The sequence below is a fragment of the Lactuca saligna genome, chromosome 4 (assembly GCF_052625555.1).
Source record: "Lactuca saligna cultivar CGN05327 chromosome 4, ASM5262555v1, whole genome shotgun sequence".
NCBI lineage: Eukaryota > Viridiplantae > Streptophyta > Magnoliopsida > Asterales > Asteraceae > Lactuca > Lactuca saligna.
This window is the reverse complement of record NC_136420.1, coordinates 310,564,850-310,592,741: the sequence shown is the minus strand read 5'-3', so window position 1 is coordinate 310,592,741 and position 27,892 is coordinate 310,564,850. Positions and strand designations below refer to the sequence as shown.

At 30.3% G+C, this 27,892-nt stretch overlaps 3 protein-coding genes across 4 annotated transcripts; 2 read left to right on the top strand and 1 right to left on the bottom strand.

Moving 5' to 3' along the window:
• The first annotated feature begins 213 nt into the window (after positions 1–213).
• MAPKKK5 (mitogen-activated protein kinase kinase kinase 5) lies at positions 214–5,527 on the top strand. The gene is made up of 9 exons (XM_078987517.1): positions 214–733; positions 1,053–1,289; positions 1,392–1,542; positions 2,202–2,365; positions 3,597–3,672; positions 3,761–3,820; positions 3,907–4,032; positions 4,977–5,135; positions 5,228–5,527. The coding sequence occupies exons 1-9, from the start codon at positions 336–338 to the stop codon at positions 5,261–5,263; spliced, it is 1,407 nt and encodes a 468-aa protein (XP_078843643.1). The 5' UTR covers positions 214–335; the 3' UTR covers positions 5,264–5,527.
• An 11,128-nt stretch (positions 5,528–16,655) lies between these two features.
• On the top strand, positions 16,656–19,593 carry LOC145043951 (peptidyl-prolyl cis-trans isomerase CYP40-like). Its single transcript, XM_078992730.1, has 9 exons — positions 16,656–16,925; positions 17,583–18,083; positions 18,411–18,498; positions 18,586–18,638; positions 18,742–18,846; positions 18,943–19,018; positions 19,126–19,163; positions 19,275–19,346; positions 19,434–19,593. Exons 1-8 carry the CDS (start codon positions 16,755–16,757, stop codon positions 19,326–19,328), a joined length of 1,086 nt encoding a protein of 361 aa, XP_078848856.1. The 5' UTR covers positions 16,656–16,754; the 3' UTR covers positions 19,329–19,346; positions 19,434–19,593.
• An 83-nt stretch (positions 19,594–19,676) lies between these two features.
• On the bottom strand, positions 19,677–23,345 carry LOC145043950 (patatin-like protein 2). Of its 2 annotated transcripts, XM_078992728.1 has the most exons (7): positions 22,879–23,345; positions 22,587–22,768; positions 22,441–22,500; positions 21,616–21,808; positions 21,365–21,526; positions 19,983–20,291; positions 19,677–19,904 (listed from the first exon to the last, which is right to left on the bottom strand). In XM_078992728.1, exons 1-7 carry the CDS (start codon positions 23,071–23,073, stop codon positions 19,677–19,679), a joined length of 1,329 nt encoding a protein of 442 aa, XP_078848854.1. In that variant the 5' UTR covers positions 23,074–23,345. The 2 variants fall into 2 exon arrangements, with proteins under 2 accessions (XP_078848854.1, XP_078848855.1); XM_078992729.1 differs by lacking the exon at positions 22,441–22,500 and having other exon boundaries at positions 22,879–23,344.
• Positions 23,346–27,892: the final 4,547 nt, after the last annotated feature.

The following is a 27,892-nucleotide window of genomic DNA, read 5'->3' as shown; positions in this document are numbered from 1 at the left end:
AAAATAAAAAAATACAAACACCTACTACATCTCGACTAAAACCCTTTGGTTCTTATTACTAAATACTGCCGTAATCCAATAGTTTGTTTCAAACACAAAAAGGGCACGTGAAGCGAGACTTTTGTTGACTTTTTTTAGATTTTCGGACGTGGCTTCCTTTCATATAATTTTGACTTGCATCCTATAAAGTCGCTAAACGCATAGGACGAAAAGGAGAGCTTAATTAAAACAAAAAATAGCTCCACACGACGTCGTTAACGGCTGCTAGGTCACTATTCTCAACAACCCCTAGTCTCCACCGTAGCGCCACCGCCCAGATCTTCACTTTAATTACAATGAATTGGTGGCAAACGTCATCCGCTCCTTCTTCCTCCCGGAGTCATTCGTCTAGAAAGAGCTTTGTTACCAATAACAACGAAGCTCCAGCTTCACCACTCGCCGCTCATCGCCGTCGTGTTAGTAACGGAACTCTACAACTTAATCGCCTCGGCCTCGGCTGGAAGCTACGAAATCTCACCGACGACGACAACGACGTCAGCCAGACCTCCACCGTCCGGGCGCATCCCTTACCTCTCCCTGACTTTGCGGTTCTGCTCAAACGCGATTCCGGCCTGGAAGGTTTTTCCGATCAGACATCGAAGTACATTCTGCCATTGCCTGAGGCAATTACGAGATCCGGTGAAAACAGATTAATTTCACACAGTATTCGCATAGATTGGCAAGGATCTCGAAGGTAATTTCATTTCTACATTTTCAATTTTTCTGATCAAATCGATTATGAGGTTAAATTTTCTGCATCTTTGATCTACTGGGGACTTACGTGCGCCTTCAAAATGATTCTATAAAAATGAATTAATAACGTTTAATAAATTCTTTATACACAACGAACATGATTACGATTGAAGTAAGATTAAATTATCCAAAGCTTATACATGCAAACAACGAAAGTCAATCTCGTAGCTTTTTGGCGTTATTCGAATGTTATCATTATCCATTGTTTAAACATCAATTATTTTTAAATAATTTTTACCTCAACCCTGTTTTAAATCCAGTCCAGCAATCGGCCCACCAACAACCACGGCGGAGACACCGCTAGCGACGGATCTAGGTGTTGTAAATCCAGTTCACCCCTTACCTCTTCCTCCCGGAGTTGTCATTCATCCACCTTCTTCTTCCCCACGTTGTAAACCTGATTCAGTATCAAGGAATTTACAGACACAAAGTCAATGGCGAAAGGGGAAGCTTATAGGTCGTGGGACATTTGGAAGTGTTTATGTTGGTTCTAATAGGTATTTATTTCATATATAATAATATATTATGTTCTTATTATACATGTGTGTCAGATATTAATACCATTTTAATTTTTTTTTTTTTATTTTTATTATTGATAGAGAGACTGGAGCTTTATGTGCAATGAAAGAAGTTGAATTATATCCGGATGATCCGAAATCTGCAGAGTGTATAAAGCAATTAGAGCAGGAAATTAATGTATTAAGCAAGCTTAAGCATCCAAACATTGTTCAATATTATGGTAGCGAAATAGTAAGTGGTTTCCTAATCTCACTCACCATTTATGTATTTTAAAGCAAGATGAGTAAAAAAAATTGATTTTTTTATTATTTGATTAATTAGCTTAACGACTTAAACATTTAATCTGGATAGAACGATTTAACGACTTAAACATTTAATCTGGATAGAACGATTTAATTAGGGATTGTTTTTCAAAACAGCTTATTGGTTTTTTGAAAAATTAATAAGTCAAAAAAATGTTTGGTAGACTCAAAAACTTTTAGAATAGTTTTTTCATAAACTTAAAAAAACACGTTTTAAAAAACATGTAAAACTTGGTTTTTTAAAATTATTTTTGGCTTTTTAACCAAAAACTTCAAAAAACATTTTTTAAGTTAAATATTTTTTAACTTATTGATTTAACCGTCTTTTTTACCATAAAAACTAATACAAACACATTTTAAAAAACTCATTTTATTACCACTATAAGTCAATAAATACTTTTATCTAAAAACATTTTTAGAGTTCAAAAAACACTTCCAAACATAAATCACAAAATTTCAGCTTAATTTATTAAAAAACCAACCTTTACCTATTTGTCCTTGTTTCTTTTCCTATTATAATTTGTTTCATATTTGTTTGAATATAAGGGTAAAATGATCATTTAGTCTCATTTAAATATACACATGTAGGTTGATGATAAGTTTTACATTTACCTGGAGTATATCCATCCTGGTTCAATTAATAAGTATGCCCGCGACCATTGCGGGGGAATGACAGAGTCTATTGTACGTAGCTTTACACGTCATATTGTCTCAGGCCTTGCCTATTTGCATAGCACCAAGACCATTCATCGGTAACGATTGCAATTTTTTTTATTTGTGTAGTTGAAATTATAGCAAAATTTAGAGTAATTTACACGAATAGTCCCTGTGGTTCGAGGTAATATGCACGTTTGGTTCCTAATTTATTTTTTTAACTCGAAATGTCCTTACAATTTGTTTTTGTTGCGTACTAGGTCCCTGTCTTACCTAAAAAATACTATTTTATCTTTGATTTTTTTATTTATTTAATTAATATAGGGTAAGTAAGGTAATGTGGAAGTGGGATTGTGATGTATTTATTTAAATGAATTAAGAAAATCAAAAGCAAAATAGTCTTTTTAGGTAAGATAGAGATCAAACACGCAATAAAAACAAACGGTAAGAATCTTACGAGTTAAAAAAATAAATTAAGGACCAAACATGTAAATTATCCCAAACCATAGGGACCATTCATGTAATTTACTCTAAAATTTAATATGTGGTAGTTTTGATTATCCTAGGATTGGAATTTATGATCTGGACAACCTACCAACATGTTTGGATATGTATTATTATATATTTTTTTAATATTAAAAAGTACAAACAGAAATTCTTTTCGTTACTAACTAATGTAAATAAGTATAGACTTCATTATTTTATTTGAATGGGTCCATTCATTTATTCATTTATGTCGCAAGTTGTGTTAAAGCTGTTTTAATTAAACAAGAACCAATGTTGAAAATTAGGTTGATGCCAAAATATGTAAAAGACTAAAAGTCGCTATAGTTTCGGTCGTTTGTGGCTTAATCATTAAATTTTAGTTTCATCAATGAAAGTCACAACAGTTTGACAATTTTTTCTATGTCACGACTTTGACTGCTATGTTATAACAAGTTGCTTTTATCAAAATTTTCATTACAGCTACTAAACTTTACCAAAATTTTCTATTTTAACCAATTTAATATGTTATATTGTTATAACTTAAAAAATATTAAAATATAGACTTTTTTGTACTTTAAGAGGGTGTTTGTCTTAGTTTTGAAAGACGAAGTTATTTTTATAAAAGTTGGAAAAGTCAGAATTATGTTACTTTTCAAAAATATGCAATTTCCTCTATTGTAAAAATTGAAAATGTCAGGATTACCAAATATTTTTTTAACTTTTAAAAAAAAAATAAAGATTTACTTTAAAAGCTATGGTAAACACCCTCTAAGCATTAGGTTTTTTTTTTTTTTTTTTTTTTTTTTTGTAATGGATTTGAAAGTAATTAATTACACATTTTAGGGATATCAAAGGAGCTAATTTACTTGTTGATGTAAATGGGGTAGTCAAGCTTGCTGATTTTGGGATGGCTAAACACGTAAGCTCTTAAAAAAAATTTATAAATTAATGACATATAAATAAAATAATAATAAAAAAAAAGTCATAATTTTGATTTTGTTATACAGCTTAATGCACAAGCTAGCCATCTATCTCTAAAAGGAAGTCCTTATTGGATGGCCCCCGAGGTAAATTTCTTTTTTACCACATTTGAAAACAATGATTTTTTTTTTTTTTTAATTTTATGACGTCATAATACCTTTTTTTTTTATAGCTCTTACAATATGGGACACAAAAAGATAATGATCCAGATGTTGCTCTGGCCATCGATATATGGAGTTTAGGTTGTACAATTATCGAAATGATTAATGGAAAACCTCCATGGAGCGAATATGAAGGGGTAATAAAAATTAATGTATTCTTTTTGGAAAATTACACGAAAGCCATTATATTTTGGTTATGAATGTGGTTTAAACATTATATTTTTCACCAATAAAAGCTATCTAAGTTTTACAGCTTTTTTTTATATTGACCATTTTGACTTGCTTTATCACAAAATGGTCGCAATAGATAACTATGTGAAAGTATAGTGACTTTCGTTAAAATTTTGACACTAAAACCACTAAATTTTGAAAAAGTTGTGTATTATAGCCATTTTAATCTTACTATAACAAATCAAAGTAGTTGATATTGAAAAAATTGTTAAACTTGGATGTACATTAGTTAAACCAAAAAAATGCCCATTTTTCCCTTCTTTTTACGCAAAATTTAAGAAATGGTCCTTATGGTTTAAATTTTTTTCCCTAAAACTTTTTTTTTGCATCAATGGTCCCTTTCGACAAAAGCTGTCACACCAATGGTCCTTTGTGAGCCGTCCGTTTAATAGGATCGTCAAATTGAGGGCATTTTGGACATTTTGCATTAAGACCATTTTTTAAAATTTGTGAAACTTTGCTTATGGACCATTTGTATTAATTATCATAAATTAAATAAAAAGGCAAGAAACTAAAACATAAAAAATATAATATTTATATAAATAAAAAAAATAAAACTTACTAATTTTAATCATCATGCATGCAGATATATTTTTAATATATACATAACTTTTGTTATCTAAAATATTTGAAGCATAAAAACATCGTTTTATCTACTTTCAATTTCTATGTAATATTATTTTTGAGATTCATCTTTTGTTTTTCTTATACAAATATATTTATTTATATTTTGAAATATCATATGTTATTATAAGATACATCGTTTTTATGTATTTTCCCCCTTTTCTTTAATATTTGATTATTTTACACTTGCTAATGAACTAAACTAAAAAATATTTTTCCATTTCAGCCTGCAGCAATGTTTAAGGTCATTAAGGAGACTCCACCATTACCTAAAACAATGTCACCAGAAGGCAAAGATTTCTTACGTTGTTGCTTTATTAGGAACCCAGCAGAAAGGCCTAAAGCTACCACATTACTTCAACATAGGTTCTTGAGCTCAAACCAAGTAAATACTAATTTTTACCTTCATATTAATTATTTAAATATCGTAACATTTTGGAATTAATGTTATTAATATTATCATCTTTTTTTCTATAGGATAAAACAGAAGACCAAAGAGAGATTTGGTCATAACTTTAATAGGTTATCAACGCCCACGTGTCTAGCTCGAAAGGAAATTGCTAAAAAGAGTACGTAATCATTTATTTTATTTTTTTTCTCATGATACATATAACGTAAACGAACATTGGTTGCCTACTCTGAGTCTATATAGATGATGTATAGTCATCCCATTTTGTATAGCCGATTAATTTGCTTCTCTTAGAATATTGTATTTATATATGAATAATGGGATAGCAGGGTCGGTTCTGAAAAATGAAATATTCTTAAAGGTTCAGGACGAACAAGAAAAAAATGGCCCTTATCTTTATTATAATTTTGTATTTTTAAATAAAAATATATAATCAAAAAAATTAGGTCCTATGCAGCTGCCCATTTTGCTCTCCCTCTAAGCCCCCCATGTGGGAGAGCTCATTTCATGGGCAAATAATCATCCGACATAGTATCATAGCAATATAGCATGCTTTTTAAAACCTTAAACCTTAATGTCTTATGTCTCAATCTAGGCCACGAAAGTGACCAAACCACTCTCGTTGACTCCCTCTTCTTGGGATCTTATAGCCAGCAAAGTTGCTTCTTTAGAAGACCGTTTTATGCATCAGTTTGTGTCCTTGTGATCCTAGGTTTTTGAATCATGTCTGCCACCTTCACCGATCTCTTGATGGCCTTAAACAGACACCATGAGCTTGGTTTTAGTATTTTGCCCATTTTGCACACGTATTGGCTTTCAGCATAGTCGGTCTAATTTCTTTATCTTTATTTTAGATAGGGGATAGTTTGTGGTAGGGTGAGGAACTAGTATGAACCGACACGAACAGATTAATCCAATAATGAGAACCGATAACTAGATCGGTAAAACTACATTGATGTCAGATTTTCCGCTCAAGTACCGGATTGTAATGGTATATGTTCATTTGCAATTGGTACAAGATAAAAATCTATGTGCTAAATGAACTAGTCAATGTTTTGAGCGCCACTGATTACAGTAATACCAAATCAACGAAGAAAAATTAACACAAAAGTGTTCGTAATTTAATAAAAATTAACCAACGAAAAGTAATAATCGTAATAAAACTTACAAGGTAATTATGGAAACACAAAAGTTCATCGTTTAATACCAATTCAACCAATAAAAGTCATGCTCTAATTTTACACAAGCCTTTTCATCGTTCCTTTGTCATGTAGTTTGTTTAAAGCTTGTACAATCTCTATATAAAACAAAATAAAAAGTGTTAGTATTCGATAAAAAGTAATAATCATATCAACATAGAACAAGATTTGAAAAAAAAATTACTCAAACATATCATCATTCTTCAAGATGGTGTTGACGCTGTCTATTATTGGATTTGTAGACTTTCTAAACCAATCTTGGTTGCACACAAAAGATTCAACAATTAACGTCGACAAGCTAATTTGATGCTCATCGGAAAATCTACAAACTAGTGCTAAATGCGTAGTCAAATGCCATAGTTGAGATTTGTATCGCCATATGTCTTACAACAAAAGAATTAAAAAATTTAACAACATTAATTTATAAACAAACGATAACAAAGTAGAAAAAAGCAGTACTTACCTTTTGCCATCCGAGTAACTATCACGAACATTATCACTTTAACTTTCCACAAACTGAGGATATCAAAATCTTTTCTTTTATTTTTTTTAGTCCACTAGTCTCTTTCAAATGGTTTATTAACTTGTTATTCATCATATCTAAGTTGCTATAGTCTAAAATAAAGTACAAACACGAAACTACATGTTGGAAAAAACATTATATTATTCTGACTTCAAACGAAGAAGTTACGACAGTTTAAAGAAGATGACAGATTCGACACAATTAAAAAAAATCTATTTATGCAAAATTTCACAAACACCTCTTGTAGCTCGTATGCGGTCTTCAATGGTTTGAAAGTCGAGTTCCATCGGATAGGGAAGTTACAATAGAAACTTTTTTGTTTCGAACCAACTATCTTTCATAACCTTTTAAACTTGCTTATCCTTTGTGTTGATTGTTTGATAGATCTTACGACTTTTTGGACATATTCGACATGGTAGTTTTGGACTTTTAGCCCATCATTGACAATAATGTTTATATGTGATCCATACACATTATATGGAAGTGTTTTCCACCAACATAAAGATTGGGCAACTTTTTAACAAAAATATCAGTTGTCTTGTCGTTAAAAGTGGCGTTATCCGTGGTCATAAACATGAAATTTTTTATACCTTGTCTGTTAATGGAATCTAGTAATTATTGACCAATTTCATCTCCTTTGTAGCTATTAGCTATTGATCTCCTTAAAGTTCATTATTCTATTATGCATCATCCAATTTTCATCTATAAATTGGGTCGTGACCAGTTGACCACCATGTAAGTAACCTTTTTACAAGAGGGCATCCAATTATCCTAGTTGTTGCACCTCTTTGCATGTTTGGTTCAAGTATAAGTCCCATGTTGTGTTGGGTCAGATTTTAGTATAGTTTTGCCAAACTTATATTTTTTATACTTTCTTTTCACACCACCATCCTATACTATCATAATTCTATCGAACGATTTTCAACAAGGAGCTCTTTCATTGCCATCTTTTTTCGTTTTTTTTTTCATAGGCTTTGGCAATTGGCACATCTTCTTATTCTGAATCATCATCGATATTAACTTGTGGTGCAACACCAACAAATAAATCTTTACTACCCTAAATGCAAACAAAAAGGTTTAACAAAATTCAACTAGCTGTTCCAACCATTCTATAACAACTAATTTCTTCATAACAAATCAACTATCGATATCAATTTCATATAATAACAACAAAGTTCTATAATCTACTTTAATAAATGGAAGTTTTTTTGCTACATGTCATACTCTCATTCAATTGTCAAATGTCATTTTATAGTTATTTTGAATTAATTTCTTTTCCACGTATCATTTTATAGGTTTTCCTATTTTAATAAATTTCACATAATACTTTAATGTAATAATTATAATAAATATAATAATAAATGAATATAAATTTCATTAATAGACTTACCTTCTTATTTTAAAATTCACAAATTAAAGCTCATTAGTTTATTTTGTTTATTTATTTAAATTTAAAAGATAAAAAACCAATTTTAGTAATTCATTATTTTTCTTATAAATCCAATGTTCCTAAATATTTAGACCTTCATATTTAATTTTTTTAATTAATCCATACAATACATGTGTCTTACACAGTAACGGATGCAGAGGGTTTTAGTGGGGTGCATTCACCACACTTAACATGTTTTTTTTACATATATTTTATATAGAAAGTTCATAATTAAAATTGATTTTCAATTAATGCCCACATAATAATAATTGTTGTACACTATGCACCCCACTGACAATAATGACAATAATCTCTCGATCCGCCACTCACTAGTTAACAATTAAAAATTAATATTCTTAATTGTTAATTGTAGAAGGAAAACCACAGAAAACCCCTATATATTATATACAATGTTAAAAAAAACCATTATACTGTTTTTTTTAACATTTTAACCATTTTATTTCCAAAACCGTTTAATCTATCTAGTTTATCCAGTAACCCTAGGTTACATGTTCTCATAAGTCAACGTGGATTACCTTTCAGTAGATCGACCCGTCCTTTAACCTTCAATAAATTTGATTCCGTAAAAAAAAAAGGTTTTTTAATGTGAATGAGTGAAAGCTTTGTGGAATTGCAACTTGAAATCGATTTAAAATTTAGGTTCGTTGCCTTATGTAATATAGTTAGCATGTCTGATTTTTTTTTGTTGTTGTTGAAATCGACTTGAAATCCGATCCAGGTTCGTTTCCTTTAACACCAATAGCTATGGATTCAACTTCAAATCCCGAAGATGAAGTTGATATGGAAATTTGAATGGAGCAAATGATGAGTCCAATATTTCTGGATTGTCTTTAGATGCCGATGAAGATGAGTAAGTATGTAGCTTCTTCAATGGGCAAGATAATATGTGATCCTTTTTTGAATGAATTGGTACAAAGAGATGAAATTGCTCCAAATATCATCTAATGATGATGAATGGACCCCTTTAGACAAAGAATCTGAGAAAGGAGAGGACGGAGACCCAAACCATCACCAAGGGTATATTTGTTAAATGCATAAAACCATAAACGAAGTAGCAAAATGGAGGAAAAAAAACAATTTTTCCATAACCGTGGTGACAAAAGAAAGTGCCAATTTTAAGTTTATTGTTGTTTAATTCTTTAACTGATGCATCGGTTCATCTTTCTAGACTTGTAGTGAAAAAAAAAGTGACGACTATACCCTGGAAAAATCCATAAGATGTATTTGTGTATCTATAACAACATGACAATGAAATAAACGGGGTAATTTTGTCCAAATACATGAATACTCATCATTGCCATAAAATCTCCTTTTTTTTTTTGAGGTAACACTATAATGGCATATATTAACACAAATATATGACATAATCCTTTCTCAACCAATTTATAACAATTAGAATCTTTCTTATTTGCTTATTTTTTCTCCTTCTCTTTCTCTGTTCCATATTCTTCTTGGAAATGATCATATTGTCCTAGAACAAATCCATATTTTCCCTATTCAACTCATTAACTTTACTCTTATACGATGAAGACAGAAATCCTCATCCACTGATACAAAAAATTTACAATCTTTTGAAGGATCCCACAAAAAAATGAAGAATCTGAGTACACATTAGAGAAATGATATCAATCTTACACAACTTTCATATACTAGACAATTAGGGCACCGAATCAAATGTTCGCATGGGTTCTTTTTGGTCGTTGAAGTCCACATCTTTGAAGTTGAGGAAGATAAAGAAGATCCATATGATCGATCGAACTCAAAAGAGAAAGAAGAGGAACGGGATCACAAGTTTTGAAGCAGAAGAATGAGATGCTTTTAACCTAGATTTTTTGCCTACATGTCACCAAATTTATTGTCATGTCATCTATTTAACGTCACATCATTATTCATGTTACCGGTTGCTTAAGGCTAACCGGTTATAAAGTATTAAAACGATAAAGGTCAGAAAAAATAATGGTTAGACTATACAAAAAAAAATATAAGGGTTTTTTTTAAGCATGGACATAATATATATATATATATATATATATATATATATATATATATATATATATATATATATATATATATGGTTTTTTATGGTTTTCCTACTGTAGAACTTTGTTGTTATGTGAATTTGATATTGTTATGAAGAAATTATTTGTTATAAAGTAAGTTGTTATAGTTACTTGATACTTGTTGAACTTTTTTATTTGTTTTTATGGCAGTGAAGATGAATTTATCTGTGTACACCTTAAGTTAATATCAATGACAATTAGGAACAAGAAGATGTGCCAAAGCGTATGACAAGACGAGAAAAAGATGGGAACAAAAGAACCCCTTTTTGGAAATCTTTCGATAGAATTATGATAGTAGATGATGATAGTGTGAAAAGAAAGTGTGAATAATGTAAGTTTTGCAAATCTATACTAGCAGCCGATCCAAATCGAAACATGACTTCTACTTTAACCAAAACATGCAAGGTGCAAAAAAGACAACAACAACAACAACAACGACGAAGATAAAAACCAAACCAAGTTGAATCTTAAAAGGACATAAATGGATCTTGGTGATTACCCTTCAAAACACAATTGACAACAATGTTTAAGATATGAAAATGACAATTACAATGATTGACAAGTTGTACAACAACCTAAAAACTTTAAGGAAAAGCGGCCACATTGATAAAGACTTTCTCAAGGACGTATGGATTATTTCGCCTCATGAACAAAGAGACGTCATTCAAATATGATGAGGCTTGGAAACTTTTAGCCTTTAGTCCAGAATGGCGAGATATGCAGAACAAAGAAGTTGGAGGCGTTGCAACAAAAAGAACAAAAACATCCTACACAAGCTACACAACCTGCTTGTGTAAGATTAGACTTAAATGACGAGGACGAGCTAGAACCGGAAGAAATTGTCCGCTCGATGGTATGGCCAAGCAAAAAAAAATGTGTCTTCTTCAATTGTATCAGGATTCAATTAATCAAAAGGAATGCAAAAATGACATCAACTTTCGAACAATACAACTTGAATTTTAGTGAACGTTTGGCATTTGGGAAAGATTAATTAGCCAAAAAGAAAATGCACGTGGAGAAAAACAAAAAGCCTGTGACGAAAAACAACGCATCAAATATATGAATATTTTAATGCAAAACATCGATCACTTTTTAGTTTCGTTTTATTTTAATTCCTATTATGTTTTACTTTTTAAAATTTTTAATTATGTATTTTTTAAATAATGAAATGTTTCCTTTTTTATTAATTTTGTATTTAATAAGCTTTTTATTATTTTCTTATTTATTAAATTATAATTTAATAATTTTATTATATAAAGAAAATAAAATAAACTGAAGGAATAGAGGTGACAATTTTTTAGGTTTTAAGAAGTAAAGAGTAAATGAAGAAAAAATGAATTACATTTAGGTGGTAAAGTAAAAATAGAAGGTTAATAGAGAAGGCTCGTCAACTAGATATTGGATGTATTTGATGTTTGTTCAAGACTTTAATTCTAATTTCCTTTTCGGTCCTTTTCCAATTACATCGAAAGACTACATGTCTACATGGTTTTGGAATTCAATAATGAAGCGTTTTAAGTTTAAAAGGCATTCATGAAGTAGAAATCGTTTAAAAATAACCAAACTCAAAAAACGAGTTAACCATTTTTTCATTGTAGATCTATGTTCAAGAACTTAAAAAACTGATAATTATGGTTAATCTTTTGGTATGCTTAATTGTGGGTTAATTATCCAGAACATCTGATAGTTAAATATGAAGGATTTATTTCACACATTCGATACAATTATTAATGTTACATTAATAAATAAATAACCAAACAACAAGAAACTCGACTTACTATTTACCTAACAAAAATATTTTCGTTGTTTTGAAAATTATAATGGATATATTGGTTTTTGGTTATCAATAAATAAATAACCGTGAACATTACATATGAGAAAGTTAAAAATAATCTTAACTAAATTATAACTTTCATAATTTATTAGTGAGAAATGATTATAAAAAAATAATAATTAATAAATATATATGTTTTCTTAATAATTTTATAATGATATAATGACCGGTTGAAATTACGAAAGCATAATGTTTTGAATATTCGATAGGCAATTGGTATTTGTAAATATGTTAGCAAATTATCTTTTTGTATAATACAATATAAATTTAAATAAAACAAAAATAAAAATTGAATTAAATAATAAAGTTGTACAAGTTTTATAAATCTCTAAAATTGAGTATTTATCCTTTTTATAGTTAAAATGACAATTTTGTTTTTTTAAATTATGGGATTCTTATCATTTTATTATATTGCTTAATTTGACGTACTTATTAAAAAAAAAAAAAAAAAAAAAAAAAAAAAAAAAAAAAAAAAAAAAAAAAAAAAAACAGTGATGATATAAAACATTTAAAATTTACATGTTGATTTATTTTGTTAAAATGATTATTTTAGTCTCTTTGTCCAGTTTGATCATATTATTGTCGGTTCTTTATTTTTTTATTGTTCAGAATTTGTACCACTTAAACAAAAATAGGAAGTATAATTTTATCCCTTTAAAGTTTCGTTTTGAATATTTTTGTCAATTTCATCAATTTTACTAATTTAATGTAGGCCAATTTTTGTCAATTTGACATTTTATTTTTATTTTTATTTTATTTATTTATTTTTTGTTTACATGTATTCATAGCACAAATATCATAACTTAGTTTTATATTTGTAGTCATACCAAGGAATAGCCATGGACTTTTATTAAGGTTTTTCTCCAATTATTTATCAAATAGCATTCTACTTGATATTTATTTTCTTTTATTTTTTAATATGTACTAATAGTAAGGAATTGTAAGTGTATGACAGCGCACTTTGCATTTTTGTTACGAACATATTTGGTTAATATCAATGTACTTTGAGTTTAATCTAACATGTATCAACTGCAATTTCTAGGTTTCTTGAGCTTTTTTAACTGTTATTGACACCATTAAATACTATTAGATACAATACTTATCCTTTGCAAGTACTATTTATATAATTAATATTATTATAGAAACCATTTTTTAAAAGTTTCAATTTCTAAGGATCATTGTTGGAACTTGTTTTTTAAATAGGACTAACACATGAAACAAAAATGCTACATTATTGGAATTAGTTTTTTTTTTTTTTTTTTTTTTTTTTTTTTTTTTTGTAAGTATACAAATCTTTAATTGTTTTAAGAGACATTTTTGTATCTTTTTTTTTACATCACATACACACATGAATACATACACACATAAAAAGTATGTTACTTGAATTTTATTTAAAATGGGAAAATTTGGCAATTTATTATAAGAATAACACTTCGAAAAAAACAAATTAAATTGTATTTTCTTTTTCGTGGTTTTGAAAGTGAACTCTCAACAACAAATAACAACACACTTTTATTAGTTTTTTATTTCTTTTTTTAACCTACGCTCATAACAATAATACCAACAAACTTTCTTTTTCCTTTTTTTTAGTTGTACTCATATCAAGTAATAGAAACGTACATCACGCCTTTGTGTAGAAGCTGGAAATTTTTAATTTTGTAGACATTTTAGGTTATTAATAAAAAAAAATACAAATAATAGAAGATCATCAGCAACCATCTGATGGGCTGATAACTCAAAACAAGTTTTGGCCCTTTTTGTTATGATAGAGATGAGAGGATATACATTGTATACAAATATATCTTTCAAAAAGTAAAATATGAACATCAATGTGGATCAATCTTCCTCCTTAGGTAGATATGTATGGTTAATATACTAAATCCATATATACCCCAAGAACATAATGTTCTTGTGTTTTGTAGGTTTTATCAAGCTACTTATAACATTTTAACTTAATTTATAAAATACCCAAAATCATCTTTTCCAATTGAACTTCTTGCCATATGTTCGCATGAAACCCTTTAAAAATATTAGATTTATGATATAAAAGCAAGAAACCAAAATTTATAACAGAAACATGTAAGAAAATAATGACATAAGGAGTGGATTAATGAAGTCAAATTTTTCCAATCAAAATATTGTAAATGTGTAACAAATATTGTTCAGAAGATGATGAAAGTGGGATAATGAAATCAACTATTTGGGTGTAGTTTACCACATTTATAATTTAAGCAATGCAAAATTGGCTATCATTATGTAGAAGCTAGAAACAATTTCATTTTGTAAAGAAATTAACCCATCACGTAATAAACAGATTGCAAATCAAGGGCAAAATAGTCCGACACTAATTTCTGCATTAGCTGGGGGGTGTGACATAAATATGAAGGATATTTGGAAACTTATTATCTACACAAACTAGTGGTTTCTATGGAACTTCAGAAATTAGTGTGAAATTAGTGCGTGCTTGACCAATCGAGACCTATACTAGATAGGTTATTTGAAGATACTGTTGTTTTTTCTTTTATTTGGGTGTTCAATTGGAAACTTAAATTATCTATTCTATGGCTTCAAAATCAAATTTTAAACTATATGATGTAATAGTTCCATTTCGCATTTAGCTTCTTACTAAAGCTTTTTTGTTTTTTTTTAAATAAAAATTCATGGCTTAAAAAAAATTTCTTTACATCGATAAAAGTTTTTATACTATTACTATCCATGAATAATTGCACAGAAAGTTGTTTCATATATTATAAAAAATTGATAAACTCATTAAAACCTTAGGTTACTCCTATTGGTGATCAATTGTTTTAGTTAGTTGGGTTAAAGATTAAAAGAAAATTAAAAAAGGCAAAAAAAAAAGAAAAAAAAGCTTAAAACTCAATGGCGTAACCATGGTTGCCATTTTCTTTTCTTTTTTCTTTTTTATTTGTTTATATTCTTTTTATTTAAACATTATTTTGTAACTTATTTTGTTTTACTTTTATTAAAAAATAACAAAATATACTAAAATACGTAAAATAATTTTATCTACGAATAAAGATCAATATTGATATATTTTAAAAGTTTTTTTTAATAATTTTTTTATATTGTCAGTATAATCTTAAATATAATAACAAAATTAAGTTATAAATTTAATAAAACATAATATGTAGCTGATATAATATAATAAAAAATAATCATAATTAATATAATACTTTGGTTTGGGTTCGCTTGCTAATAGGTGTGAAAAATTGGATTTAATTGAGTTGTATAGGTGAAAGAGATAAATTAATTTTTTAATAGATAGTTGGGTTGGTTTTGGTTGTGAATATGAATCTATTTTTTGTGCATAAGCTCCGAATTGTAAGATATTTTATTATATATCCTCATTATTATATCAACAAATTCATTTGAAGCCTATTTTTTTTTCCTAATAATAATTATTGTTTCGTTATCTAGTTTTAAATTATATAAAAATTATCAACAATTATTGTTTATTTTTATTTATAATTAGTAATATTTTCACATCCAATTTCATTCTTTATTTTAATCTTTTAGGATTTTTTTTTTCAGCTAGCGATTTGTTTTTCCAAAGTAGAGTGGATTATTTTATTTTTTGTTATAAATCATTAATTCCAAAAAAATTCTTTAAATCATTTTAATATAATAAAAAAAGTTATAAGTTATATTTATTTAATAAAAAAATGATTTGAGTTGGGTTGTTAATGAGAATGAATGTGTGGATTTAGTTGGGTTGTGTAGGTAAATAAAAGATAAATTAATTTTTTTTTTCTATAGATTTTTGGTTTGGTTTGGTTGTGAATGAGGTTATGATCTAGACTAACATGAGATAATTTATTAGTAATTTTGAGTAGCTTATCTCGACCGGTTTCAAAATGCCTCCTTAACAAAAAATATTTTACAACTAATCAACTTTGAAAAGCTAATAATAATTATTTTAACTTTTGTTGATACAAATATTTGATTCCTTGGTATTTTGTGAACATCCCAACATTTAACCCAAATCCTATTCATGGAATGCTTTTTAATGGTTTTTGTACTATAATTCAAAATGGGTTCCACCAATTGTATCGTATTAGAAACCCTAAAACCTAAAATATTTACCACTCTTGAATTTTTTCCAATGTCTCGTCCAAGTCATGAGGTTGGTGGACCCAAATATCCGACAACCCGTATCACATATCGGATCAAAACCCGACATCCACACGAGGGTCACGTCAACGTCAAATCATACGACGATAATCTCCTTATTCTCGAACGTCTTTTCTCCACTTTCCTCCTCAACCGTCCGATTACTTCATCAAATCAAATCCAACCGTCCAACACCTTGAGCACACCACTTTTTCCTGTTCCGTTTCCCATCTGATCATAGCCTATCAACAGGGGTGCTACAATGTACCCCGCGTATCTTAGCATCAACCCCTAACAACTTTCAAAATAAATAGCGGGCGGAAGAGGAAGCGAAGTGGTTTACTAGGGTTTTAAGTTCTCTTTCGTGTTGTTTGAGGCTTCTGTGAAAAGAAAAAAAAATGGCGAATCCGCGGTGTTATTTGGATATAAGCATCGGAGGTGAGCTTGAAGGGAGATTGGTTGTGGAGCTATACAAAGACATTGTTCCCAAAACTGCTGAGAATTTTAGGGCTCTTTGTACTGGAGAGAAGGGGATTGGTCCTAACACTGGTGTTCCCCTCCATTTGAAGGTATAATCTTGTTCATCAACACTTGATAGCCTTTCTATCTGTTTACTATATATGATTCTGTATTTTCGCAAATATGTTTGATATCGTAATTTTTTACCTATGATTGGTTGTTTGTAGTTTTAGTTTTCTCAGAAACCTGATTCTATCTGTTCTACTAGTTGTTCATTTGAAAATCGTATGTGTTTTGCAAGTTTTATGTCCTTCACTCAATGAGTTTCCTTGCGATTCAACAAGCTAATCGAATATTTTGATTTTCTCTTTGTTAGGGTTCCTCAAATTCGTATGAATTATATGAATGAAAGCCTTTTTTTTTTTTTTTTTTTTTTTTTTCAGTTTGACAAGCAAGAGACTTTCTATTGAACTTTTTAATGCCAATTTATAATTAATGTCTCTCATCTGTCAAACTCTAAGTGCAACTTGATATCATGTAAAGCTTGTATAGGCTTAATCCCAAGTTTATTCATATAATTCATACATGCCTTATGTTCCTTTTCTACTTTGTATAACACATACCATTAGCAAATCAACCAATCCTACATCAAAACTTACAAAATCAAACATATTCATGAAAAACAGAGAACCAAATACAATAATCAAACAAGTACACACATATCTAAGTTGAACACCATTATCTTATTGTCTGATCATAACTTGCAGGGATCATGTTTTCATCGTGTGATCAAAGGTTTCATGATTCAAGGAGGCGATATATCTGCTCGAAATGGCACAGGAGGAGAATCAATCTATGGTTTAAAATTTGAAGATGAGAATTTCGAATTGAAACATGAAAGAAAAGGAATGCTATCAATGGCCAATTCTGGTCCAAACACAAATGGCTCTCAATTTTTCATCACAACCACACGTACATCTCATTTAGATGGGAAACATGTAGTTTTTGGTAGAGTTATAAAAGGAATGGGAGTTGTTAGATCAGTTGAGCATACTACAACTGTAGAAAACGATTTACCTACTCAAGAAGTTGTTATACAAGATTGTGGGGAGCTTCTAGAAGGAGAAGATGATGGTGTTTGTGACTTTTTTAAAGATGGTGATACTTATCCTGATTGGCCTCTTGATCTTGATGTTAAACCTGAAGAAGTTTCATGGTGGATGACTGCTGTTGATGCCATTAAAACTTTTGGGAATGAACAGTTTAAGGTACTCTAAATTTTATTACTTGGATAATGTAATTTTGTATATTCTTTAGGGTTAATTGATAAAAAGACACAACATTATACAACCTAAACTTTATCATTCTATAATTCTACAATCTAAATCAAAAGTTTTGACTTAACTTTCTGTTTTTGCCCTTTTATTGTTTAAAGGGTTTCACCTCATAGTAAAATTAATAAGTCTTTTCCAAAACTGTTGTCAAAATACTGTCTTTTATACAGATAAGTATAAAATGTTATTTGCATAAACACGCAACATTTTGACCCCTTTATAAAAAATGATATTTTTTGTGGTTGTTTTTGCATTTTGTAGAAGCAAGATTACAAAAATGCCCTTAGGAAGTATCGTAAGGCTTTGCGTTACTTGGATATCTGCTGGGAGAAGGAAGATATTGATGAAGGTGAATATAATGAGAAATCTTTATTATTTATTATTTTATTTAATAGTAAATTGATACATATTATATTATGCTCTTTTGATTTTTCAGGGAAAACTGATTCTTTAAGGAAGACAAAATCACAGATATTCACAAACAGTTCTGTAAGTTGCTAAAAAGACAATTTAAACAGCAAAATATTCTATAAAACATATTTAAAGAAGGGTATAAAGTGGATTATTTATTTATTTATTTATTTAATTTTAGGCTTGCAAATTGAAACTTGGAGATCTGAAAGGAGCATTACTGGATGCTGACTTTGCACTTCGTGAAATGGATGATAATGTGAAAGCTCTTTTTCGTCAAGGCCAGGTTGTTATATTTATATATTAATATATTTATTTATAAATTATAATTAAAAATCAGTTGTAAACATAAAAAATACATATTTTTTTACATAACAAACAGGCAAGTATGGCACTCAATGACATTGATTCAGCTGTTGAAAGTTTCAAGAAAGCACTGGTGTTGGAACCTAATGATGGTAAGTTTAATTTACCATTTTAATTGTTAATATATTATTATTGCTAGTAAGGGTAAAAAAGTAAATTACATCTTATCTGATGCTTTTTATGTTTTTGGTTAATTCAGGTGGAATAAAGAAAGAGCTAGCTGCAGCTAAGAAGAGGGTAAGTCCTTTCTCTCAAATTTCAATTTCAATTTCATCTTTAATTTCTTTATTTAATACAAAGAGATAAATTTTGTTTTTTACTTAAATTTATATTCGAATGTGTATGCAGATTGCTGATAGGAGGGATCAAGAAAAGAAAGCATTTGCCAGAATGTTCAAGTAATTCCACAAAAAATTAACTGTAAGTAATATTTTTATACCAATATATGTATAAGAATTAACCTTCAGTAAAATTACTATCTTACCCTTGGTAAATGTGTTATTTCAGGATTCCGGAAACATGTTCTCAACTCTAGCAATTCAGTGATACAAAAATTTTTGTCCTTAATTCAAACCAATTATTGCTTATTGATGAATGTGATTTGAATGTTATATGATGATTTTTATATATAAAAAAAATGAATCTATAATGATTAATGATTAATGAATCCTAAGTTGTTAAAACAAAAAGACGTTACAAGATTGATCGATCTGGTAGAATAAAGACAAAAAAAGACGAATGGAAGAAACCTTAATTTGTACAACGGCGACGTTTTCTTTCTGCACAAAGTTGTCTGGCGAAATGTGTTAAAGCTTCAGCGTTTGTTCCCGCGCCTTTAACCTCTAAGAATTTGCCTGATTCAACGTCTAATCTTGAGACGTTTTTTTGCAACAGTTTTTTCCCGATATTTTCTAAAGCTTTCATGTTCTCCATTGTTGAAATATCCACCGATGTTTGGTCCCCTGTCAAGTTCTCTTCCTGCCATTATCAACATATTAATATAATATTCGTATTTCATAAAAAAGCAAAAAAGGATTTGGAAATTTGGAAGATTACCTGAATGCGTAGATAATTCTTTTCGGCGTTCAAGGCTCTAAAAAGAGTTGACACGTGGATATCAACCATATCTGAGCTGGCATCACTGTAAATATGTAGAATTGGGGTGGACCCATTGTCGAAAATCCACCTCAGCAAACCCCATCTTGCAGCCTTTTGTGCTGTATATCTTTCGGTGAATTTTTGCATGCCGGTTCCAAGTGAAAGAACAAGCATCCTTTTGGCATCAACGTGGTTCGAAGTTGCACCCGCGAATCTGTATTTCCCCATCAACACTTCCTTATGTATATGTGTCAAGGCAAGTTGCGTCTGTCAATTATCAATTGTTTGTTGTTTAAATAATACTTTACATTATCAATTTTTATATAAATTCCTACAAATAAAAAAAAAATATTTTTTTTACTTAATTTAAAGGATTTGTACTTTTCAGTTAACAATCTTTTTTGTCCTAAAATCTTATAGTATACACTATTTCTTACCAATAGTAACATTTTAAATTATAAATTGTTGTGTAAGAATAACTCCAATTATCAAATAAAACTATTCAAGATGTTTTTTACATTAAAGATATAGACGATTTTAACTTATTTTATGCATTATCTACTCTAATAAATAAAGATTTTTTTCTTTTGTTATTTGTTAAACGTTCATTCAATTTATCAAATGTTATTTTATAGTTATTTTGAATTAGTTTTTTTTTTCATTGTGTTATTTTATGAGTTTTTATATTGTATTAAATTTCACATAATATTTTAATGTAATAATTGCAATAAATAAAGTAATAAATGGATATCAATTTCATTAATCAACTTACTTTTTAATTTTAAAGTTTCTCAAAATTAAAGTTCATTAGTTTTTTTTTTATTTTTTTTTTTTAAATTATTTGTTTATATTTAAAAAATAAAAAACAATTCTATTATAATAATTCATTATTTTTCTTATTTTCTTATAAATTCAAAGTTATTAAATATTTTGATTTTTATATTTATTTTTCTTTTCTTTAATTAACCTATATAATACATGCTATTATTCGTACAAAGTAAAAATACCACTTTTATGGCCCTAATAATTGTAAAAACGTTTTTAATATATGTTAATTTCCAAAGTTAGTGTCGAGGGTAAATTATGCTCGTCCTTTGAATATAGTTGATTTTTACAGTTTTTGTCACAAAATGTTTTCTTTTGTAATTTTGATACTTATTTGAGTTTTTTTTATTTCACTATATTTTTTTGGATCAAAACTATTGTAACTAAAAACTAAAAAACAGTTATTTATTTTTTAGAAAAAACACCGAAAATATTATAAAAACTTCAAAAGAAAAAAATTGCAAAATAAAACCATATAAGATAAAAATTGTAGTAAAAAGAGAAACAATAATTACCGGATTGTTTGCAGCAACTCCACCATCGATGAGATCGAAAGTGTGTTTGGTTCCATCGGTATCTCTCGTCTCAAAATAATACGGCGGAAAATACGTCGGAGCTGCCGCAGTGCTGATGCATACATCCGCTAATTGCGCATCTTTCCAGGCAATTTCTTTTGCCTAAACGAATCAAACTGAAACTCGTTATCATTAAACTTCCAAACCCTAACGAAGATCAATTCGATGAATTGAGTAGTTATATAGCTTACTTGAGCTGTGGAGAAGATGGTAGGTTGAAGATGCTTGATATCGAAAGCAGGAATAACAATGTCTGTTAGCGTCTGTTTAATTGTCATATTTCGTAATAGCGTCTTGGTTAATGATCGGATGTATTTTCCGTCGTACTTTGGTCCGGCGACCTCACCAAACATCCCCGCTACCGAGTTCAGGAACTTGATTCGACTACAATGGTAAAAATCAATTTAGATCTATACAACTATACAAGTATTTGCCTTTTATTTTCATGGTATTTAATAATCGGGTTAATTTTAGAAATAGATGATAATAAAAAGTTAGGGTTGTTTGGATGTGTGTTTTGAAACTGACTTTACAAGTAACAAAATCATATAATCCGCTATTGGAGAACATTTTTTAAGAGATAGTGTTTGGATATATATTTTATATTTGTTATTGAAGTTGTGATAATCAGGTAAGAAGTTTATAAAAGATTAATAAAAAAAATGATAATTTAACGTTAAAATATGTAAACTCATATTATGACAATTTACTTTCTATCAACTATAAAAATATTTTTAGAAATTTTCCTCATTGGGAAAATGTTTCTAAAATAAGATAAAAATAGTGATAAGTCGGTAATCAAAAAGTATTTTAAATGATCGGTTTTGTTGAAGTTGGTATGAAACTGATTATTTGATCCATCAACTTTCAAAAATTCTTAAAAAATACATCGATATATCCAAACACTGAAAATTGTTCATCACAACTTTAAATTGTAATAATCAAATAACCAGTTTCATAACACACTTCAAAACACCCTCTTAACATGAACTACAAAAGTAGTTGAAGGTGTTTACCCATCGCATGCTTCATGTTGAGTAGAAAATTTTTCACTAATTATCGTATCATCATCATCGCTGTATTTGATTCGAAAAAGATAATGAAAACAATGTTTCAATCAAAACCACACCATTTTTAAAAAAAAAAAATCATCAAAATTCACCTTAGTTGAGGAAATATTTTCGGCGAATGTTGAAAGTAGAATCCATTAATGTCTCTCGCAGCATAAAGCGGACGATTTCTATAATCAGGAGCTGTAAGCATCGTCGTCATCAACCCTCCAGTGCTCGTTCCAGCAATCACATCAAAATAATCTGCAAGTCGCGCATTTGGTCCATCTATTTCCTATCTCAAAACAACAAATCCAATATATATAAAAAAACTCTATAACATATATAAATAAACAACAACAAAAACAATAACAATAGATCTCGAAATATATAATATACATTTACCTGAAGTTTGGATTCAAGAAATGCAAGGATTGTACTAGGAATGAGGCCACGAACACCACCACCATCGATGCTAAGAATGGTGCAATAGTTTGCCAAGCCTACATTAGTTGGTCGATCGGTTCCTTTATTCGACTTGATGGGTACGATGATGGTAATGATTAATATCCAGATGATTACAAGATTGGTGTTATTCATTGATTTGATCGACAGATCGTTTTGTGAATGTGATGCCTATAAGCATAAAAGATTAATTGGAGAAAAGGAAGATCAAGGAGGGATGAGTTTCTATAAAGTTTTAAGAAATCTTTGTGTGTTCGTATGATGGATGAGTTTTGAATTTCTGAATCTTGTTTAGAATTCGGAAGTTCTTGTTCTTCCATTGTGAAAGTTGGGGTATTGTAGACTTTTTACTTTGGGACTCATTTCGAATTTTCCTAAGAATGTCCAAAAACAGCAAAACTGAGAAAAGACAGGAGGACCATTGAGCTCCACATAAATGGGTATACATATAGACTACTAATGCTTGATATATGTGGTGTTGAATATTAAAAAAAGAGAGAGAAACATGTAGAAACACTAATAAATTTTGACTTACCATAGTAGCTAAATTTGTTATTCACTTTTAACTTATTAACAAAATTACATAAATGGTCCTTATGGTTATTCAGATTTGTAGTTTTCATCCCTAACTTTTTTTTTTCGTTACACAGACTACTAACCCCTATGGTTTTGATTTTCTGTATAGTTGGTCCCTAAACTAGGCAAAAAAAAAAAAAAAAAAACTTTAATACCCTTTTAAATTAATTTATATTTGGACAAAACTGAAAAAATGTTTCATGGGATATGCATTTTTTTTTCAAGTTTTGGTCTAAACATTAACATTTTTGGATTGATGGTCATTGTAACCATCTTTTGTGTGGTTTTGATTCCTCTGATAATTAAAATGGCTATTATATCCTTTTATTTTTATTTTTACATTTTTAATATTTTAATAATTAAAAAAATAAAAGAGGGCCCATACATCTCTCTCTCTCTCTCTCACACACACACACACACAACTCAAAAACACATACATACATACACTTTCTAAAAATAGAAAATATATAACCTCATCCCACCGTCTTCTCCTTCCCCATAACCATCTTTCTCTCTTAGTTTGCAAAAACCACCTTCGACCTCTTTCCATAGCTATCAGCCTTTGCCATCAATGCCATTGTTAGATGCCTCCATAGTCACGACTCCCAATTTCATCTAGGATTTGGTTTTGAATCTATGGAAAAACACACGAACGCGATTAGAGGAAGACAATCGGTTTAGACCCACCCCCATCATCGAGCCATCTTCTCCCCTTACCCTTCCTCCGTATTGTGTAACGTGCTAAAAAAATGCTAAGTAAAAATTTTATTTTTGAACAACCAAAACCATTCATTCATCCATCCAAAAGATAATTAAAGTATACAAGTATTATCAAAACATCAGTATAAGATCATAAAACAGATATTGCGAAAAAACTCTAATGAATGCATTACGATCAAGTCGAGTCCTTCCCTTTCGAAATCAGAAGTACCTGAAACATTTAAACATTAAATCGTAAACACAAAGCTTAGTGAGTTCCCTAAAATACTGTTGGATTAGGTATCTAGGCCCATAATTATAATTGATATGTACTTGATTTGATAGTAACATGAACCTTTTGAGTTGCCTTCACTATAGCAACTTGACAGGGTGACTTTGAAGAGAGAGAGGTTATTTAATGATATATTAATATATTATAAGAACTATATATTAATAGGAAATCATATTATTTAATTAGTATTTAATCAGAAATTAATTTGATATTAATTTTAGGATTAAAGGAACTGATTAACAGTACGGGGAATGATATTGCAAATCAATGATAGTTGCAGTGGACTCCTTTTTTATGGGTTGAACAAATCTATAGAAAGCCCTATAAAAATCATCCAAGGCATTCCAGAAGGAAGTTTCATGGGCTTCTTGGAGCCTAAGTAAGGAATTAGGGTTTTACTAGGAAACCCTAGCAGCCACAAGTATATAAAGACCCCTACACTTCTTGAAATCGGCAACTGCTTCATAGAAGAGAAACCATAGCCGATTTTTCCCCTCTCTCACTCATCCTTTTCTCTTGGTGTTTGTGATTCCATTAGAGGTGCAACGCGTGGGGCACTCAAGCTTTCGAGAGTCAAGATCATCATTGGATTACTTGTTATTACGAGATAACAAGAGAGGTAATAATCAAACCCTAGTTTTCATATTAATTTCAAAAATTTTATGCTAGTTTAGGGTTATTGCTTTGAAATTATCATTGATCAATGGAGCGTGTGTGGCTAACCATCATATTGATTAGGTGGTAAATGACAACGAGAGTACCAAGCTAATTTGCATAGTTATTCACACATTGTTTGTGATCCTCGGTATCCCAATGACAAACTTGAAGGGCATAATCGAGATTAAACATGTCATTGAAAAGTTCAATGAATCTCAAAAGATCTAGGAATTTTATTTAATAAAACCTAATTATTTAAATTTCGTTTTTCGTGGTGGAAGTGGTAAATCGCCATTTACCTACCTTCAAATAATTTACAATTGGATTACGACATCCCTCTTCCGAATTGTGAATTATTGTGTTGAGTCGTAGCCTTAATATTTCATTTTGGATGTTATATTAAGGATTCCTATCTAATCAAAACCTATCCTTCTTCTTTTGCAGATGTCAACTTCAAACAACTTTTCAGCCTCCTCAAACAACAACTCCTCCAACACTTTCTCGCTCTTGAGCATTTGCGTGAAGGTAGCATTCGATAGGTCCAATTTCAATGATTGGATCCGCAATATTCGAATGGCCTTGCAATTCGAGGAAAATGAGTATGTCATTGATAAGGAGCTGAACGAGATTGATAAGTCAAAGTAGACTCTCGAAGAAATCTCTAAATACAAGGCCCATGTCAAAGATGCGACCAAAGTGTCGTGTATCATGGTTGCCACTATGACTCTCGAACTGCAGCAGTTCTATGAGGACTATTGGTCCTACGAGATGTGCTTGGACTTGATGGAAAAGTACCATCAAAGAGTGTGTCAATAGAGGTACGATATAGTCACTCAATTCATCACGACCAAGATGAAGGATGTAGAGTCCATCACGACCCACCTGCAACGTATGAAGAGATATGTGGATTGTCTGCTCAAGCTAAATGTGAACGTTAATGAAAAGTTGGCTATTGAAATACTCCTACACTCTTTACCTCGCTGCTATGATTAGTTCAAGATGACTTATCATTTGAGTAAGGACGAAGTCACCTTGAGCAAACTTAAAGGTTTACTTAGAGCTGCTGAAAGTGGTCTGAAAGGGAAAAATGTCATTCCCACTCCTATTACTGCTACTCCTGTCCTGGCCATTGGACAAGGAAAAAGGAAAAAGAGGAAACATCCCTCTAAGTCGAGCTGGAAGGGAAATTCCCATGAAGGGTCCTCTAGTGGATCCAAAGCAAAGTCTGGTTCTGCTCCTCCCTCTTTCGATCCGAAGGAAGCAATGTGCTTCTATTGCCAAGACAAGGGGCATTGGAAGAGAAGCTGCTCAAAGTACTTGCAAGACATCAAGGATGGGAAGATAAAGCCCATCTTCGCAGGGACTAAAAGAAGTAAGGATGTGGAGCATGGAAAGATGAACCTGATAATGGGGAATAGGAAATCTTTGCCTGTCACCAAGATCAAAGTTTACTCTTTAGTTCTTAGTAGTGGGTTAATATTAGATTTGAATGATTGTTGCTACTCGTCATAAATGACGAGGAATATTATTTCTTTTCATGGTTTGTACAGAAAAGGTTTTAGATTTTCATTTAATAATGAAATTGGTTCTATTAATGCTTATTATAATGGTTTATTTTATTTTGAAGCATTGCCTTGTGATGTTGTATATGAAACTGTGATGGTTGTAGATAAATTAGGAAATAATGTGTTGCATATTGATTTGTCTAATGGTTTAGACAAGGCATGCTTATGGCATTATCGTCTTTGACATGTCAAGAAGAAGCGCATAGCCTAACTCCAAAAGGACGGAGTGATGGAGTCATTTGACCTTAGGTCAAAAGACACGTGTGAGTCTTGTTTTCTTGGAAAGATGACTAAATCACCTTTAACTGGTACTTGTGAAAGAGGTGAGGGATTGTTGGATCTCATACACACATATGTGTGTGGGCCCTTTAAATTCACCACAAGGGATGCTAACCGATTCTATGTGACTTTTATTGATGATTATAGCAGATATGGATATATCTACTTAATCAAGCATAAGTCAGAAACCTTTGAATAGTTTAAAGAGTTTAAGAAAGAAGTGGAGAATCAATTGGGCAGGAAGACAAAGATGCTTATATCCGATAGGGGTGGTGAGTATCTTAGTATCGAGTTCCACAACTATCTTAAGGAATATGGAATTTTTTCACAATTGTCACCTCCTAGGACACCATAGCTGAATGGTGTAGCTGAGAGGCGTAATCGAACCTTTTTGGACATGGTTCGTTCCATGATGAGTCAAGCTTCACTTCCGATATCATTCTGGGGTATGCCTTAGAGACTTCCACCCATATCCCTAATCTAGTCCTGACAAAGATGGTTTCCAAAACACCTCATGAGATGTGGATAGGGAAGGTTCCATCGTTGGCACATATCAAGGTTTGGGGTTGTGAAGCTTTCATAAGACGAGAGACTCACGATAATCTTGAACCTCGAAGTGAGCGGTGTATTTTCATCGGCTATATCTTTACTGCAAACCTAGTGATAATGTGGTCTTTGTAGAAAGGAGGGTTTTTTTTTTGCAAGAGGGAACTCATATTGCAAGAGGACAATGAGAGGAAAATTGATATTGAAGTGCTTCAAGATTCAAGTGATGAAGGAACCTCTAATATTAACGCTCAACCAGAGGAAGATATTCCTGTTGAACCGATTGACGAGTCATTACCTCTTTGACATTCCACTCGAGTTAGAATGACACTGAAGTTTT